This window comes from Pangasianodon hypophthalmus, chromosome 11 (genome assembly GCF_027358585.1).
Source record: "Pangasianodon hypophthalmus isolate fPanHyp1 chromosome 11, fPanHyp1.pri, whole genome shotgun sequence".
Classification (NCBI taxonomy): Eukaryota; Metazoa; Chordata; class Actinopteri; order Siluriformes; family Pangasiidae; genus Pangasianodon; species Pangasianodon hypophthalmus.
Window position 1 is genome coordinate 4,869,813 of NC_069720.1, and position 17,590 is coordinate 4,887,402.

At 41.0% G+C, this 17,590-nt stretch overlaps 1 protein-coding gene across 10 annotated transcripts in view; it reads right to left on the minus strand.

Annotated features, from left to right (window-relative positions):
• neo1a (neogenin 1a) overlaps positions 1 to 12,523 on the minus strand; it is a 126,480-nt gene extending 113,957 nt beyond the window's left edge. For 7 of the 10 annotated variants that reach the window (XM_053238057.1, XM_053238056.1, XM_053238055.1 and 4 more), the window contains exon 1: positions 11,939 to 12,522. In XM_053238057.1, the coding sequence (XP_053094032.1) occupies positions 11,939 to 12,023 (85 nt within the window). In that variant the 5' untranslated portion in view covers positions 12,024 to 12,522. Of the gene's footprint in view, positions 1 to 11,938 lie in introns of all 10 variants that reach the window. The other 3 variants (XM_053238061.1, XM_053238060.1, XM_053238058.1) reach the window with 2 other exon arrangements.
• Between the last annotated feature and the right edge of the window lie 5,067 nt (positions 12,524 to 17,590).

Here is a 17,590-nt window from a genome sequence, read left to right on the forward strand (position 1 = left end):
ACATATACTGTCACATTCTGTAATTTCATCACTCTTTATGGTAAATAGCTAGAAAATATACTAAGTCTGTTGGAGACCACAGACTTTCATAAATAAGAGGCTTCAGGTGTGTGACAAAGCCTAGATCAACGATGGCGCCGCCGTGGCCAGACCAATACAATTCAACACCCTGAGGTTTGGGCCGGTGACACCAGATGATGAAGTGATACAAAAACACAAGATGATAGATGCAAAGCAAAGCACTTAGCAAAGCAGAGAGGAGGAACAGGTAAAATATAGACCGTGCCGGATCCAGTCCGAGACTTGATTCACGATGTAACAAATTGAATGCTAGCCCAGCAGGCAGCGGGTTAAGATGTGCCCCCTGGGACGTCAAGAGCACATAAACGAACCTCAAATGATCCCCTGATTGGTCATGCTGCATATTCCATCCCCCAGTCTCCTTCAGACAAACATAACACATCATCAACAATACAACAAGCACAGATTGAAATTCTGCCCCAGAGGACACACTTTCTGTTACACCTCAGGGAACTTCCCAGGCCAGCACACGTCCCAAAATCACTTAACTGCAATTACACTTACAGCAGTTACTCTAAATTAACGCGTGGTCAGTGGCAGTGACGAAAAACGCACAGGGTTCCGGCCAAAAAAAATTAATGCACCATGATCTATTTCCATTAAATCCCAAAGAATAGAACCTTACCATTTATTCCTGGTCAAGAAAACTAGGCAAAGCTGGAAATTACATTAAGAAATGTTTATCTTGCGTAATTCAATTGCAAGAGCTGATAAACCTCAACTTGAATGGGCTCAAGCGCTCTTGAAAGGTCTGTTCAAAGCAGTTCTTATAAGGAAGAAAAATGAAATGGGTTATACAGTTTCATAGAGCGAGTTCAAATGATATGCCTTCTGTTTCCAAGAAGTTATTAAACGACACACAATGCTGAATGAAAAGAGAAATCCAGCCTAACCCCCGAAGATGGGGCCAAATCGGACGTACCTACCCGAGGCGAACCTACAACTCACTCAAAATACAGGTTAATATTTGGAAACCTTTCCCCAATGGCCAAAACAAAACCAGAGAGACTAGTCCATGTGCTTCCTTTAAATCAATGACAAAAGCCTGACACTCTTCTTTTCCAGTAATTTGATCTGTAGGAGGAAAAAAAGATTGACATCGTCTCCACTGTTCACTCAACAGGACTTTGTTATTTTAGTCCCGAGACAGTCGCCTCTTTGGTAAATGTCAGGCAAAGTCAGTGTGCGGCTTCTGGTCGGCGAGTGCTCATTTCCTGCCGTTATTATCATTACCACTAAGCCCATTCATGCTGGTTAAGAAGGAGTGGAGGGGAGTAGTATTTGCACAGCGGCGAGAGACATGGGGCCGTGGCTTACTAATGGCTTCCTGCTTTTCACACAATTGTCTACCCTTTGGGAAATCTTATCAATATGAGCCACTGCAGCGCTGACCAAAAACCACAAAGAAAAAAAGTCACCAACTTTTAATTAAATACGAGTGAAATGGGTCCTGCTTCCCTTCTCAATACCACTTCATAAAGACTGCATAGAAGATTAAAAGTAATGAACCAAAACTGTAATGGAGCATGAAACTCTTCACTTCTAGATAAACCCCACCATCTATATTTCAACAACAGGAGATATGGTGGATGCAAAATAACTAATTGCGGTGATTACACATGAGGAATAACCAAGAAAATGTCCAAAGAAAGGGCAGGTTCCTTGAAGTCCTGGAAGCTGGAGGTCAAGGCCAGCTACAGAGGACGTGCAGTCTTTGTTTCATTGGAAAGTATTACTGGAGTCAGTATGGACTCACTCACAGTCAGTGTGTCTCTTAGTCTTTCCCCAGGGAAAGCCCTTGAACCCTGACCCCTTTGACTATCCAACCTGGTTGAGAATCATTCAGGTGTGGGCTGATGTGGGCGGCCCTCCTCAACCCTACCCATCTCTACCCATCTCTACCCATCTATCATGTCCTTGGATTGGATTTAAATCCATTATGTATTCTTTTACAATTCAACATAGGAAATTTATAGCTGACACCCTGAACACCAGCTCACAAGGTGCAAGTGCCTGAACTTAAACCATTCCAGGCTTTTCCATCTGGAAGGATGGAAGTTTCTATTCTGCTGCAGCACCAAAATTGCTTTGAATTAAATACTGGAAGCATCAAGCTCTTGGGAGAAATCGCCATTTTGTCACTACATGAATGACTAATTATGTTAATGACGTAGCCATATATAAAAGGCAAATAGTGCTGAGGGTTCTGAAGATCATAGCTTAAAAAATATTGAAAAATACTAAATTTTGCCATAGTGATCCATCAGCTACAACCTAAACAGGAGCTACACTAATAATGCAAATGCTAACAACATTTTCTTTGAACAGCTACACACTGAGAACGAATAGCTAAAATTGATACAAACATGCATCTGTTATGTTGGCAACATTTTGTTTTGCCTTTTTTTAATAAAACAACACTGCATTTCGTTAGTAATAGAAAGCTGAAATATGAAACTATTTTAAAACTATTAAAGGCAACTGTAAGAGAGGAAGAGGAGAAGGAAATAAATAAGAAATAAAATGTAAAGAAAGAAAAGTAGAAGAAAAATTATTTAAAAAATTTAAAATATTTTTAAAGGCAATTTAACTTAAAAAATTTAAAATAAAAAATGTTAAAAAATTTAAAAAATTTAAAACTTTGGACTGTAAAATTTGTAGAACTGCAAAAAGGGGAAAACGGTGTGGCCGATTCTTTAAAAACACTCACCATTTCCCTGGCAGTTGTCAGTGGAAAAGTAGTACTTGTGGTAGGAGAAGAAAGGCAGAGAAAGGTGTGATGGGTATTTTTTTTTAACATATCTCAGGGTCACAACCTTCTGATCTGCCGTATGGAAGTAAAACAGTTTGCACTAAGATCCTATTTGTGCTCTTTTCAATATGGGTTAACTCAAGAAAGATGGTAGTAGATGAAAAGTGAATTTGTGTTGAGATCTTGTACAAAAGAAACTACACCGAGGAAACTGGATAGAATATTTCGCCTCAAAATTTGACACTATTACACCAATCCTTATAATCCAAATCAAGAGAGACATTAAATCACGCTTACTTATTAAATTATTCAAACTCACTCCAAATAATGTTTCACCAATCATAGGAAAATAATAAGAACTGAACATCAGGTGTCATTTCATTCAATCCATTTGTTCAGCATATTAAAAAGAATTCTGTGTAGGCTTCAGGTAGATAAATGCGTGTGCTCGAGTCTCTTTCTGGCAAACTCATTAAGCCTTTACACTCACAGCTGGCTTCCCGCCTTAATGGCATTTCTGCTCATCAAAAACACGTCTCCCTGAGGTCCTGGGACATGTGTCCATGGGTCCAGCGCTGGAATGCCAAGTCCACTCTGTAGGTGTTCGATCTGGCTTTGTCCCCTGCATCCTTACTTTCCTGTGTTTCAAATCTAATCCATCACAGGTCAGAGGTCGAGGTTGTGGGGTCAGATGCTGAGGAGTGAGAGAGAGTACGGACAGCTGCTTTCCATCACGCCTTTGCTTATGCCCTTAAACCAAAGGAAACTCTTTGGCTCTCATTGTGTATGCACAGCAGAAGTATGACCCCCAGCCCACCACAGACACTAAACCAGGCCCCCTTGACGGTCCCATAAACACCAATGAATAATGACTTGGAACACTCTGAACAACCCCCGGGGTCACATATATGCATTTACATACATTGACGAAAGTCATGCCACATAAATGAATTGTGCGACTTGAAATCACAGGGAAGAAAATAAACAATGGAGGGCTTGGCAAATTCCATTATAATTTAATTTTGCTTTGTAAACCTTTTAGTGTTTGCATTTATCCCTAAGTAAGCACTGTGAGAGAGGAGAAATTCCATTACATGACAGCTGTGCATTAAAGAGGCTGTAATGTGCAGTCCCCACACGCTCTCTGACTCCTATTAGCTCCATCAGGATCAGCACCGAGGATCTCTCAGACCTCCCAAACAGCTTTCTATCCACCGCAGCACTTTCAGACTGCAAGTTCACCTTGGACATGGCCACACAGCAAAAAAAAAATGCACACTGGTTTCAAGAGGAAGGACGTTATAGAAGCATGAGCAAACCACAGACCTGAAAATACTCTAAGAGAGGTTAATTAGCCAAGATTATACAAACAGAGACCAAAAAGAGGAATTAAAGAGCAGCTCCAGCAACCCTTTTTTCCTGTTGTTAAACTACCATCTGCCTCACCAGCCGCTGGATGCCCCCTGAGGGGGATCACCCACAGAAAAACGTCCTGGGTTTTTTTTTAATTTGCTAATAGAAGCTATATAGAGGTGTGTATTTTGGTCATTTTCACATCTCAAATGCTGGACAGACAGAATGAGCGAGTCCATTAATTCCCAGGATCTCATCACAAATTCATGAAGCCTGTCACCCCCTTGATTAACCTAAACCTGGCTGGCTTCACGTGTCCCAGAGGAAGCACATGTTAGCCTTCAGCCTCCAGGGTTCTTAGTTGCTGTATGATGGGGAGAGCCGGCTGGTGGGTGAGAATTAACAGGTGACCAAATTGTGGGAAAAATGGGGGGAAAAAACAAAAGAAAAAAATACGCTTGGAATTAAATCAGCCTTCATTTATGCCATGTTAGAGGCTGAGCTTCATCGTCAGTTGGAAAATGTAAGAAATGTGCTTTTTATCAAATTCAAAAAGTTGCGCCATTTGATATTTTAGTTCAAAGCCCAATGTGCTACTTTGCCTCCTTGGATCCCATAAGTGAATAAGAGCAAAGTGTTTGCTTTCGGAGCCAGGCAGTACAGCGGGCCCTTTCTGGACCTCTGAGATAAACCAGCTGCCAGCCTCAGCACAGCGGAGATCTTCACCACGTCTGGAGGTGCCAAGAGCCACAGGCTGAGTTCTGGCAGGCTGGCAGAGTGTTTCAACACACTCACAATTCTTCCTCTGTGATGGACCCTACACCCTACAGCACTTCAAGTGTGGTTTTTTTCCACTGATCTAGAGGGTGGGCCCCTGCAGCGCCCGTCAAAAGCTTCCCAGCACTGTGACTGAATGGGTACACTTAAGTCATTTTCAGTGATCTTAGTTCTTGGATTTGTTGAGCCTTTATACAGAACAGCTGCTCCTGCTGCATGGCTGGGAACGGTAACAGTGCTACGTTCTTCGAACATCGCTTAAGAAATCCAAGATAAAACAATATAAAGCTAGATCTACTCATCGCAATCATTACAAACAGGCTAATTTGACTCTTAGAGCGCACCTGAGAACTGGATTAGTATAGCCAGATTTAGTTGTTCAATTTAGTTGTTTAGTTGCACTGCATTATGCTCTAATCTTCCTCGAAAGGACAGACATATACATCAAGACGCAAAACCATGATCAGCAAGTCAACAACTGGCAGTAATGTAAATGCTACTTGGAGATACCATTAAAAATGTCTTTATTTCACACAGACAAGCACAGTTCTGTTTAATGTGGTAGTTAAAATGACTTAGAGTTCTCTAACTTACAAAACTGTGCCCTTGTTTTGGTTTATTATTGCTAGTCTAATGAAACTGTTTTGATCAGACCAAAAAAAAATAATTTATATGCATAAGAGCCTACAATTATACTGTGGCAGTCAATGGTGAGATCTCTCACATCCCTATGTTAACAATTTTTTAATTAATACAAGGCCTTTCAATAGCAGTTACATGACCTCAATTTAGTAATTATGCAATGCATTTAGTAATGCATCATGCAGGCGAGTTTCTGTTAATAAAACCGTTGTTGTCTTGGTAACAACTCCAACAACACCTTCAAAGAACAGACAAATCCCAGATTATGCAAAATTGTAAACATAAATCAGTAATCCATACAGGAAGAACCAGCCCCAGGACTAAACATTTCAAAGATTTCGCTATGGCCTATTTTGTTTATTTTTATGGTTTACATTTATTTCAATTGCCTCAAGCCTTTTTGGTTGGCCATGAGGCTATGATGTTTTTGGAATTAACTAGGAATGATTTCCTGTGTATGTTGTGGGACTTTAATGCTAGCACCAGTGTGTTGCCAAAGCTACTGACCCATCTAAGCCAATCTTTGAGGACCAAGCTTCGAAGCATTCAATTACTGAACTCATGTCTTGGATACAGAAAACAACCCAAACTCTGAATCCATAAAATGTAGGTTATTTCTTTCTCCTCCAATATGACAAGTACAACAAGCTGAGCACCCAAGAGTTTGTCCCAAGATTAAATACAACTCGGAAAACAGGTCAGAAACAAAATTCCAGTCCTCTTTTCATGAGTGATGATCTAGGAGAAGAGAGGAGGACGGAGAGAGAAAAAAACAATACTAATTAATCTGGTGCATGGCTGTGAGTTGCCAGGCCGCCTTTGCTTGGTGGAAAAGAGATGGGCAGCAAAGCATGCTAGCAAACTGGGTCAGTGTTAAATGGATTCAAACATTTCCCTCCTCTAAACAGGACCTCACAAATGGCTTTCATCTGAGCGAGGTTCAAGTTTACTTTTGTTCTGGTTCGTGTACAGCAAAATAATTATCACCAACTGATAGAAGGTTTTCGCCTGACTAGCCTCTTAAAACTCGGAATGCAAATTCTTGGAATGCATCCAGAGAGACAGATAAAAACAAGATGCTCTGCTGAATAGGATCTACAATGCCAGAAGGCATTGGGAAATCAAATTAGGATGATTTACAGTTTGCCAGGTCCTTATTATTCACTTTAAAAATGCATGAGATTGGGCTATCTGCCAAAAAATGAGCTCACAATATGTTTTTCTGAGAGCTGAATAAAGGTATGTGAGAAACCGGGTAGGGCAGTGTTGAAACTATAGCTTGTTCTTCGTCACATTATGTGGCGCTCCACTGCACCAGAGGGCAAGGCAACATTTAACAGGTTCACCGGGGCTTTGATGAGGTTCCATCACATTCTCTAGTCCAATTTTAACTTAAGGAAAGATTTGCTCAGCACTGTTTCCTCATCTCCAGGGAAGCAGGGAAAATGACCTAAATGTAGTCAGGGCCAGGCTTCGCTCCACCGAGCAGGACTTTTCACAGCTCACGAGCACTGTAATCCGTGCCAGCTGCTGAAAGCTGGCAGGGGACATTGCAGCAGAAGTTCACCCACAGAACAAGTCAGAGTGCTACAATTAACAGCTACAGGGAAGACCATTGATTCGTAGTTGCTGGGGATGGGGGAGGGGTAACAAGCATTTGCTTTGAATTTTAAGCGACAGATTTTCTGTCCACCAATTACGCAGCCTGAGCGTAACTCGTGCAAGTTGCTGAAAATGCAGATGACAACGCCAACATCTGATTGCTGTCTATTCATATTATAATCATTATTTACAAAGCTGCCAAAGTTGGAACCAAACTGCCATAGCTGCGACAAGTTACCTAAATTTTTTTTCATTTTTCTTTGTTTATTCCATTCATTCATTCATTCATCTTCAGTAACCACTTTATCCTGGTCAGGGTTGCGGTGGATCCAGAGCCTACCCCAGAAACACTGGACACGAGATAGGAATACACCCTGGATGGGCGCCAGTCCATCACAGGGCACCCCCCCCACACACACACACACACACACTCGAACAGGGCAATTTAGAATCTCCAATCCACCCACTTGCACATTTTTGGGAGGTGATAGAACATGCAACACAGGAAGAACATCCACATGAACAGTAACCTGAGCTTGAACCGGGGATCCTGAAGCCATGAGGCAGCAGCGCTACCTGCTGCACCAATGTGCAACCCTTGCTTGCTCCAAATGCTCTCAAATTTTACTATCCACCCAGATACTAATTCATGCAAGTATGTCACTCACCAACCATGTGACCATCTCGGCTATTTTTGCTGCACATTAAAAGAGGAAGCTAGATATTGGAATGGGTACACACTGGGTTGAGCTAAATGTAGGACCAATCAAGGAATACATCAGGGCATCCCACTCAAGCAGATCTTCTAGCTTACCATATCAAAGAAAGCATGCTGGGTATCGTTTATAAGCAACACATTCCAAACCATATGTAAGCAGAAATGCCACTGGAACAGTTACTCTGCATGATCAGAGCCTACAATGGAAAAAGAGTTGTTTTCCTTCAAATGCCAAATGCAGGGTCTTTGCAGTGAGAATACGTAGCTGACCTCTGCTTATACCACGAACCTCAGTAATCTCTGAACAATACAGCAGTGGAAGCGTGCGATGGAAGTGCTTAAGATTCTGTGCTAGCAATTGAAAGGTTGTGAGTTCAAACACCAGAGATCCACTACCAGACCCTTGAGGAATGCCCCTAATGCTGAACTGCTTAGCTGTATGCTTTAGCTAAATCAGTATGCCAAAGGAATACATGTAAAAATACCCATTTCCCATATGCAGCTTCAGACAAGTTTTTTGTTTATCCATTAAGCTTCCTTGCACAAGTAAAGAGCATGAGTCTCTTGATATTTAGGCTTACCATGTTGCGAGTCTCTGTGCCAACTCCTGCCCCCCCCCGCCTTCCTCCTAAACTCAGACTGACAGCTCTCGGGGGTAGAGAGCTGTAGATGACCAGCACGTATCTCTTTTCCCCAAGAATGAAACATGGCTTCATGCCAGCGAGTCCTATCGTCCATGGCGACAAAACTCACACACTGTCAATCATGGTTCATTTAAAATTCTTTTTGCAAGCTCTCATTTGCACATTAGGCAATTAGCCAAGAGTCTATTGTCCATCCAAATTAATAAAGCAAACCGAAGGCTGGATATCTCAGCTGGGGGTTATTGTCATGTCTTGCCTCTAGAAAGATTCACTTGCTGACGATTCTGAATTTATTACGCTGATATTGATCTTCATGGTTTTTCTGACATTTGAAAACATACAGCTGGATCAGTTATCATGACTAACGATAACAAGCGTAATAGGCTGATACTGACTCTATTCAACAAACAAGCTGAGGCAATATCAAGACGAAAGCTGAACATCTACTCAGCTGACAGAAACAAGCTCAAAGGGACATGACAGAGGCATAGCAGCCTGTAGCAAACACGGTTATCCTTCACTGTAATCAGGCCCGAACTAACATATTCAGCTGCTCTGTTTAATCACCTCACTGATTCATGACTGAATCTTTGCACACAAGTCATATTTAATTATATATTACAAAATAGACATTTACATAAAAAGGCATAAAAAGCATCCATTCCAAATATCACGCACACATTTATATACAGCATGTAGCAGATATATAAATTATATTATGTGCTACATATTACGACTATGTCTGCATTTGCAATATATTGAAACCCCATTTGAAAGAGCTCATTTGCATTTTGTAGCCTTCTGCATAATCAGTATTGCCAATGGCTAATATTACAATGCTAATAACAAATGATATATTGTGCAGTCCTAACAGGAATATCATGAAAAATAACATCACTAATGGCTGACACTGAAACGGGCCACCAGCAATGGTCTAGGCCGGGGGGCGTGAACTGCTGGACTGAGGTCCGGACGCAGATCCAGGAAAGTATTTCAACAGGCAGAACCAGGTACTTGAAAATATACTGCAGCAGAGCTAATATACATATTAAAAACAATACCTAACCGTCGTTCAGCAAATCTAGCTTTCTAAACATGAACAAGCACAGTCTCTGCAGCAGATCCTCTGCTGCGATTTACCCAATCACATGCATTTATGTAAAGTATTAGCTGAAGGAAGCTCACTGGGCCAGAGTCTAGCTACAGGGCTAGAGATATTATTTAGAAAAGCAGGAAAGCATTTTCACAGATTTTCAGAGATTTTTCATTTTATTTCTCCTCACCAGTCTCACAAATTAGCGAACTGACAACATGACTTGTTTAGTCGACGATGAAAAACAGAACGACCAGAAGTATGTGTTTATTCTCAAATTCAAAACACACGTCTGTTGAATCCGTGTCTGGAGTCAAAAGCGGGAATTTGAGTCATCACTACATAACAAAACATAACCACTTTGACTTGCCGTATCTATAACCATCAACTAATCAAATGGTTAAGCATTAAAGGGTCAATGTAGACGTCATTGTCATGTTAGTTGCTTACCTGAACCTTTGTAAGAAAGAAATTTTAATAGCACTGGACCTTTTTTAACTGAATTTTACCCGAATACGCCGGGTCTAGGCAACAGGAAAAAGATTAGATTGTTATCTTCTGTATTAAGACAAAAGGTTATTACATACTCCAGAACTAAAGATTGATGAAGTCACTGCAGACAAAGTGTTTAAACCCATTATACAATCTCAGGATTAACCCAATAAAACAGAACACAAATACACAAATTTCCATTAGCATGATGGTTGAAAAGGAAACAGTCATGAAACACCAGCAAGACCTGCAAGACCTCCAAAACCTCCAGGGCTATTGTCTCTTCCTTTTAGGTCAAAAAAAAAAAAAAGGTAACAGTGTACAACTAGGTCAACTACATGCAACCTAACCCCTTAAAAAACTACTGCTTATGGTTCACATTAGACCTCAAAGACATGTTTCAAATAAACAGATATTTGCAGACGGGCACCCAACAGTTAGTAATTTGAAACTTGCTGCTCGCACACAGATCCCTGGCCAATTCTCTGGAACCAATCACGACTCCCAAAGGGACTCCCCGTTCCCCCTTAATCTCCCGCTTTTATTACTTCCCAGACACAGTCTACCCGTTCCACCCAGCCCCCCATCCGTCTCTTTTGTACTGATCTGCTGCAAAGCCCTGGATTTCTTTTAACCACGGCACGGCGCTTCTTGTGCAGGAGAGCAGCTTTCATCAGCTCCACACACAAAACGTCCCCGGACTGGATTCGGGCCTCATCTATCAGCTTCACACAAGGCATTTCGGATTATTCATCTTCTGCCAAGCCCAGCAAACAAGCGCACATCAGACGTGCTATCAAAATGCAACAGCCAAGAAACAAACTGCAGGGTTTTTCTCCTCACGTGATTCACGTTTTAAACAAAATTAGAGGAAACAGGGTTTTCATGCTCAGCCATTAATCAGATGTTGCAGGAAAAACTCCTAGCCACAGAATTCCTCAGGCTAAACATGTGTTCTGTGTTTATCAAGGAGAGTTTTGTCATTCATAAGCAATCATCTCAAGAATTTCAACCAAATAAATAGAAATAGAGAGACATTTTATCATGCATATATCTCATGATTCATTGTTCTCTGAACAATCCACTGAAGTAACATGTTCTCGTATGCCTTATACATACACCAACCCAAGAGTGTGCTTTTATAAAGGAAGAACATTAACGTATTAGACAATGTGCCATAATATTAACAAAAGAAAAAAAACAGTTAAGCAGAAATACTTACATAGTAATTTAATAACAACATTTAATATTTTCTTTCCTCTACAAAGCAAAACTGACCTCTCTACTTCCCTACTAATGTGACAGAAAGACATGTTTAGAAAAAATATGAGTATATCCATTAGAATATCTAGGGAGAGTTTATTTCCAAGCACTTAATGCTTATTAGTGAAGCAGAATTTAGTGTGATTTAGTTATTTTTCTGATCCAAATGGATGTGAATTAGTGAATGTAATGTAACATTAGATTAGTTAGGTGTGCATATGCATTGGTGCAAAACAGCACAGCAGATAAGATGCATCTAATTGTAGTTGTTTTGTCAATGTGCAAAAGGAAAAAAATGCACAATTGCAACTTTAACACTGCACATGAAGAAGCACTAAGCACCTCTAGATGTTCAAGGCTAGCAGGAGTGACTGCAGCTCAAATGAAATCAGAGTAGTGTTCAGCTTTTAGCAAGAGAGCCACATTCCAGGACCCTGTGCACTTACACAAATATATCCACAACAAAATAATCCAAAAAAAAAAAAAAAATGTGCAAATGCACGCATTTTCCACGCACTTACCTTTCTGAGCGCGTGCAGGCGCGAGCGAGCACGCAGAGGTGAGGCAGAGGAGAGAGAGGAGCACGCGCGCTCCCCGCTCCGCCATCACTTTCAGCTCAAACAAAAATGTTTGTTTCGTTTCCAACAAACAACACACACACACACATACACACACACAAAACAGAAAAGCTGCCCGGAGTCCGTGCTGAAATCCGGCCCCGAGCCTCTCCCTCACACTTTCCCCAACACACACTTCACCCTGCGCGCCTCCGACACCATCCGCGAGCCGGTCACTTCGGAAAAGTCGCCCCGAGAAACATGGAGCTGGTGGCCGAAGCGAAAACTTGGCGAGGCGGAAAAAAAATCACATCAATCCATACCGGCGGCGGAGCGCTTCACTGCACAGAGCCGCGGGGACGAAACACGAAGCTCAGCGACACCACGAAGTACAGGATCCGAAAAGAAAGACGATCGGAAAGTGTGTGTATGTGTGTGTTTTCTTTTTTTTTCTTCCCCGAGAGCAATCTGAGCAAAATGCCCCGGCTGAGTAGAGCGCAACAGCGGCGTGGAAAGGGCAGACTTCAGCTCGGATTCCCGGAAAACATGCACTGGACTTTTACACCCGGAACATGGATTCACATAGAGAGCTACGAACTGTGGAAATAGCACCACCTAGACTACATGACCAAAAGTCTGTAGACACCTGACCATCACACCCATGTGTAGGTCTTCCCCAAACTGTTCCCACAAAGTTGGAAGCACACAATTGTATAGAATGTCTTTGTATACTGTAGCATTACAATTTTCCTTCACTGGAACCCAAACCTGATCCAGGATGACAATGCCCCTGTGCACAAAGAGAGCTCAGAGATTAATACAGAGATTAGTATAATCATTGCTATAGATTTAACTTAGTGTTGGAAGTTTGTCTCACACCACCAGGGATGGGGGTTCGATTCCCGTCTCCGCCCTCTGTGCGTGGAGCCTACATGTTCTCCCCGTGCTTTGGGGGTTTCCTCTGGGTACTCAGGTTTCCTCCCCTATTCCAAAGACATGCATTGTAGGCTGATTGGCATCTCTAAATTGTGTGCGATTGTACCCTGCAATGGCTTGGCACCCCCTCCAGGGTGTCCCCTGCCTTGTGCCCCAAGTCCCCTGGGATAGGCTCCAGGCTCCCCCGTGAGGGATGGACTGTATCTGTATATTAACTGATCCAAAGCCAATACTGCTATTGCTAATTTATACTTTAACATGGATATACATTATGGAACTGTTGTATAAAAGCGATATCACACTTGCAATCATGTGGTTATACTGAATATTGGCATGGAATATTGGAATATTAGCTACAGCACTCAGCAGGCTCGTGGCTAAGCGGAGTCACAGCCGCGCCAATATTCAGTATAACCACACTCTTGGCTATGCAATGTTGCTTATTTAAAAGTAAAGAAGGGGGACTTTACTCTTTTCACAGTGTGAGAGGCCGTGTCGATTTGACGTCACTCCATAAGCAGGGAAGGAGCTGGTAGTGAAGATTAGCCCAAGTTGAAATTTCAAGTAGAGGGGGCATTTTCCGTGGCTTTTACCAGTTGTTTGCAAAGTTGCACTTTGTGCCGAATGCAGCATAATGCTGAGTGTGTGACAACTGGTGAGTGGTAATTTGCAGGTTGTAATAATGTCATTTCCCAACTCAGGACACTTGATGTGTGAAGTGGAGAAAAAACATGGACGTCTCCATGAAAACATGTCTCTTGTTTGCTCTGTCAGAGTACGTAAAGCTCACAAAAAGCTACTTTAACTGCAATTTTACAGTTACAGGCCTGAATGGCTACTGGTTCTGTTCTACTATAGCGAACTTCAAACATTCATGTAACATTTTGGACTGAACTTTGCAGCACAGCTACAACAGCAGATAATAGCGAGTAGCTTAGCAACATGCTATCCAGGTAACATTAGTGATAACCCTAATATTAATGATTACCTTCTCAACACAGCAATTAGAATGGTCAATGTTGTAGATTTATCCAAGTACTGTGACTGATCTAAAGCCAATACTGCTATAAACTCATTTAAAAGTAGAGAAGAGGAACTTTGTTCACAGTGTGATCAGCCATGTGGATTTGATGTCACTCCACAAACAGGGAATGAACTCGTAGTGGAGAAGATTACCCCAAGCTGAAATCTGTAGTTGAGGGGGCGTTTTCTGGGGCTTTTACCAATTGTAGGCAGGGAATTACAAGTTGTAACGTCGCCTTGAATGCAGCATAAGGCACAGGTTCCCCAAATTAATCCATGCCGGGCTGGTGTGATACGAACAGACAAGAAGCACAGTCTGGAGTGTGTTATTCCACTTACAACACCAGCAATATGCCAATTATTACAATGTTTAATTCATTAATGATAGACACATCATACACTTTTACAGTTTATAGTTAGATTTAATGCCGTGCAACAAGTTAGTTCAAAAAATAAGTTCCTGTTATCACTTATGTTACCATAAACAGTCGTTCCCTCCCCCACCTCTCATTCTCTTTCTTTCTATCTATCTCTCTTTCTGTCTCTGTATCTCTGTGTTAAAAAAAAATCAGCTTGTCATAAACTCCTCTATCCTGAAGACTTTCCTGTGCTGTGAAACTTTAAAATCACATTGACTGTTACAAAGCACTTACCCCTGAGACTTCTTCCAAAAATGTTAATATCCTTACAAAAACTTCATCAATGAAACAACATCAATGTTGTTGTTCTTTCGGTTGCTCCCGTTAGGGGTCGCCACAGCAGATCATTGGTCCGCATGTTTGATTTGTCACAGTTTTGATGTCAGATGCCCTTCCTGACGCAACCCTTCCCAATTTTATCCGGGCTTGAGACTGGCACTGGGAGTGCACTGTCCTGTGCGGGTTGGTTCCCTGGCCAGGAATTGAACCCAGACTGTGCGGTGAGAGCGCCGAGGCCTAACCACTAGTTCTCCAGGGAATCAATGATACAACATCAATGATTATATGTTTTTCCTTATTAAATAACATGTTTTTTAATCCCTGTATTATTAGTCTTAGATTATGTGGACGGTCCACTGCACAAGTCCATGTGTTTGAGATATTACTATAGAAACAATATTGTATTAAAACAAGCGTGGTGATATAAACCTATCATTCATGTTACAGCCGGAGCGACTGTCTGAGCTGTGGTTATACCAAAATGAAACACACCTACTGACCAATTAGATTCAGAATTCATGAAACTGATTAGTCAGAAGGTGTTGATTCATTTTCACTAACGGCAGCTTTGAAAATAGTTCAAATGTGTTGATAGTTAACAAAGAAAAACGTATAATCATTGATATGGTGGGGAGATTTGATGAATTTATTCAACATTTATGAAAGTAGTCTTCACTGCCAGTGCTTTGTAATGGTTAGTAAGTTTTCCACCATGGTAAAATCTCTAGGACAGAGGAGTTTTCCAATTTCTCAGTTACATAACAAGCTAATTTCAGCTGTTTATAGCTGCTATAACATAAGTGATATATAACAGGAACTAACTTGTATCTAGAATATTCCACAACATTAAATCTGAAGCTTAAATTGTATGACATGTTGTTCATTAATAAATTAAAAACTGCAATTGTTGACTAATTGTTTTGGTATGAGAGGTATAAAACATGTTAAGACAACCTGTTGTGCTATTATAGGAAAATAATCAACTTCAGGGTGAATTATTTTTCTATAACAGCGCACCCTGTCATGTTTTATTCCTCACATATAGCTGCTAAGCAACTGTCCTAAGCATATAAAAAGCACTCAAAGAAAAAACATCAGCCAAAGAAATATCAGAATGTCAAACTGAGTTACCTTCAGATTTCGCAGTTCCCTGTTAATGTCCTCAGAGGTGTGATATCTGACTATTAAATTTACTGTTCATCAAATTCCATTTTCCACACTCATCCAACAGATGTGAAGCAGGAGTTTACTATGGCCTCATAGACAATGCCTGAAGCTAAATTTATGCTGCAGGATGGTACTACTGCCAAATAACTAGGGGTTAAATTGGGTGAGGGGCTGAGCTGCCCAGCCACTGATTTATGTGAATAGCAAACCATAATTCGATGGAGATGTAAATCATAGCATAATTGTGATAATAATAATGGTGTAATACAGTTTCACATTGCTGAAATGCCCTCGTTTCCAAGGCAGGATCATTCCATGACAGCTAATAAATATTCTTTTAGGATCATTCATTTTACATGGATCTGTTTTGGGATTTTAGTGTCAGTAGGAATATTTATTAACCAGTTTATATATAATATATGGCCAAACGTTTGTGGACACCTGACCATCTCACCTATTCAGTCAGGTCCATAAGTATTTGGACAGTGAGACAATTTTTACTATTTTGCCTCTGTACACCACCACAATGGATTTAAAATGAAGCAACAAGATCTGATTGAAGTGTAGTCTTTCGGCTTTAATTTAAAGGGTTTAACAAAAATATTGCATTAACCGTTTAGGAATTACAGCCATTTTTTTTTCATAGTCCCTCCATTTTCACAGGCTCAAAAGTAATTGGACAATTGACTGATAAGCAGCTTCACAGCCAGGTGTGGCCTGTTTCCTTGTTATTTCATGACAACTTAAGGAGATAAAAGGTGTGGAGTTGATTCCAGGTGTTGAATTTGCATTTGGTAGCTGGTCATGGGAACTCTCAACATGCGGTCCAAAGAGGTGTCGATGCAAATGAAGAAGGCCATCATGAGGCTGAAAAAAACAAAACAGACCTATCAGAGAGATAGCAGGAGAGATAAAGAAAAGTTTGGGAGTGGCCAAATCAACAATTTGGTACATTCCTAAAAAGAAGGAATGCACTGGGGAGCTCAGCAACGCCAAAAGGCCTCGAAGACCATGGAACACAACTAAATTGGATGATTGCATTCTTACCTTGGTGAAGAAAAACCCTTTCACAACATTTAGCCAAGTCAAGAACACTCTGGAGGAGATAGGCATATCATTGTCAAGAGACACCTTCATGAATGTAAATACAGAGGGTTTACTTCAAGATGCAAACCACTGGTAACACTAAAGAACAGAAAGGACAGATTAGACTTGCTATATAAAAAAAAAAAAAAAAAAAAAAAAAAAAAACTCCAAAAAAGCCTAACCAGTTCTGATGCGAGATTAACTTGTAGCAGAATGATGGAAAGAGAAGAGTATGGAGAAGGAAAGGAAGGGCTCGTGATCCAAAGTATACCACATCATACCGGTGTTTATTGATGATGTGACTGCTGATAAAAGTAGCTGGATGCTATACTATACTATAATATAGAATCTATACTTTCTGCTCAGATTCAGTAAAATGCTGCAAAACTGATAGGACAGTGCTTCACAGTACAGATGAATAATGGCCCAAAGAATACCATGAAAGCAACCCAAGAGCTTCTTAAGGCAAAGAAATGGAATGTTCTTAAATGGCCGAGTCAGTCACCTGACCTCAACCCAACTGAGCATGCCTTTCACTTACTGAAGACAAAACTGAAGGCAGAAAGACCCACAAACAAGCAGCAACTGAAGGCAGCCGGAGTAAAGGCCTGGCAAAGCATCTCAAGGGAGGAAACTCAGCATTTGGTGATGTCCATGGGTTCCAGATTTCAGGCAGTCATTGATTGCAAAGGATTTGCATCCAAGT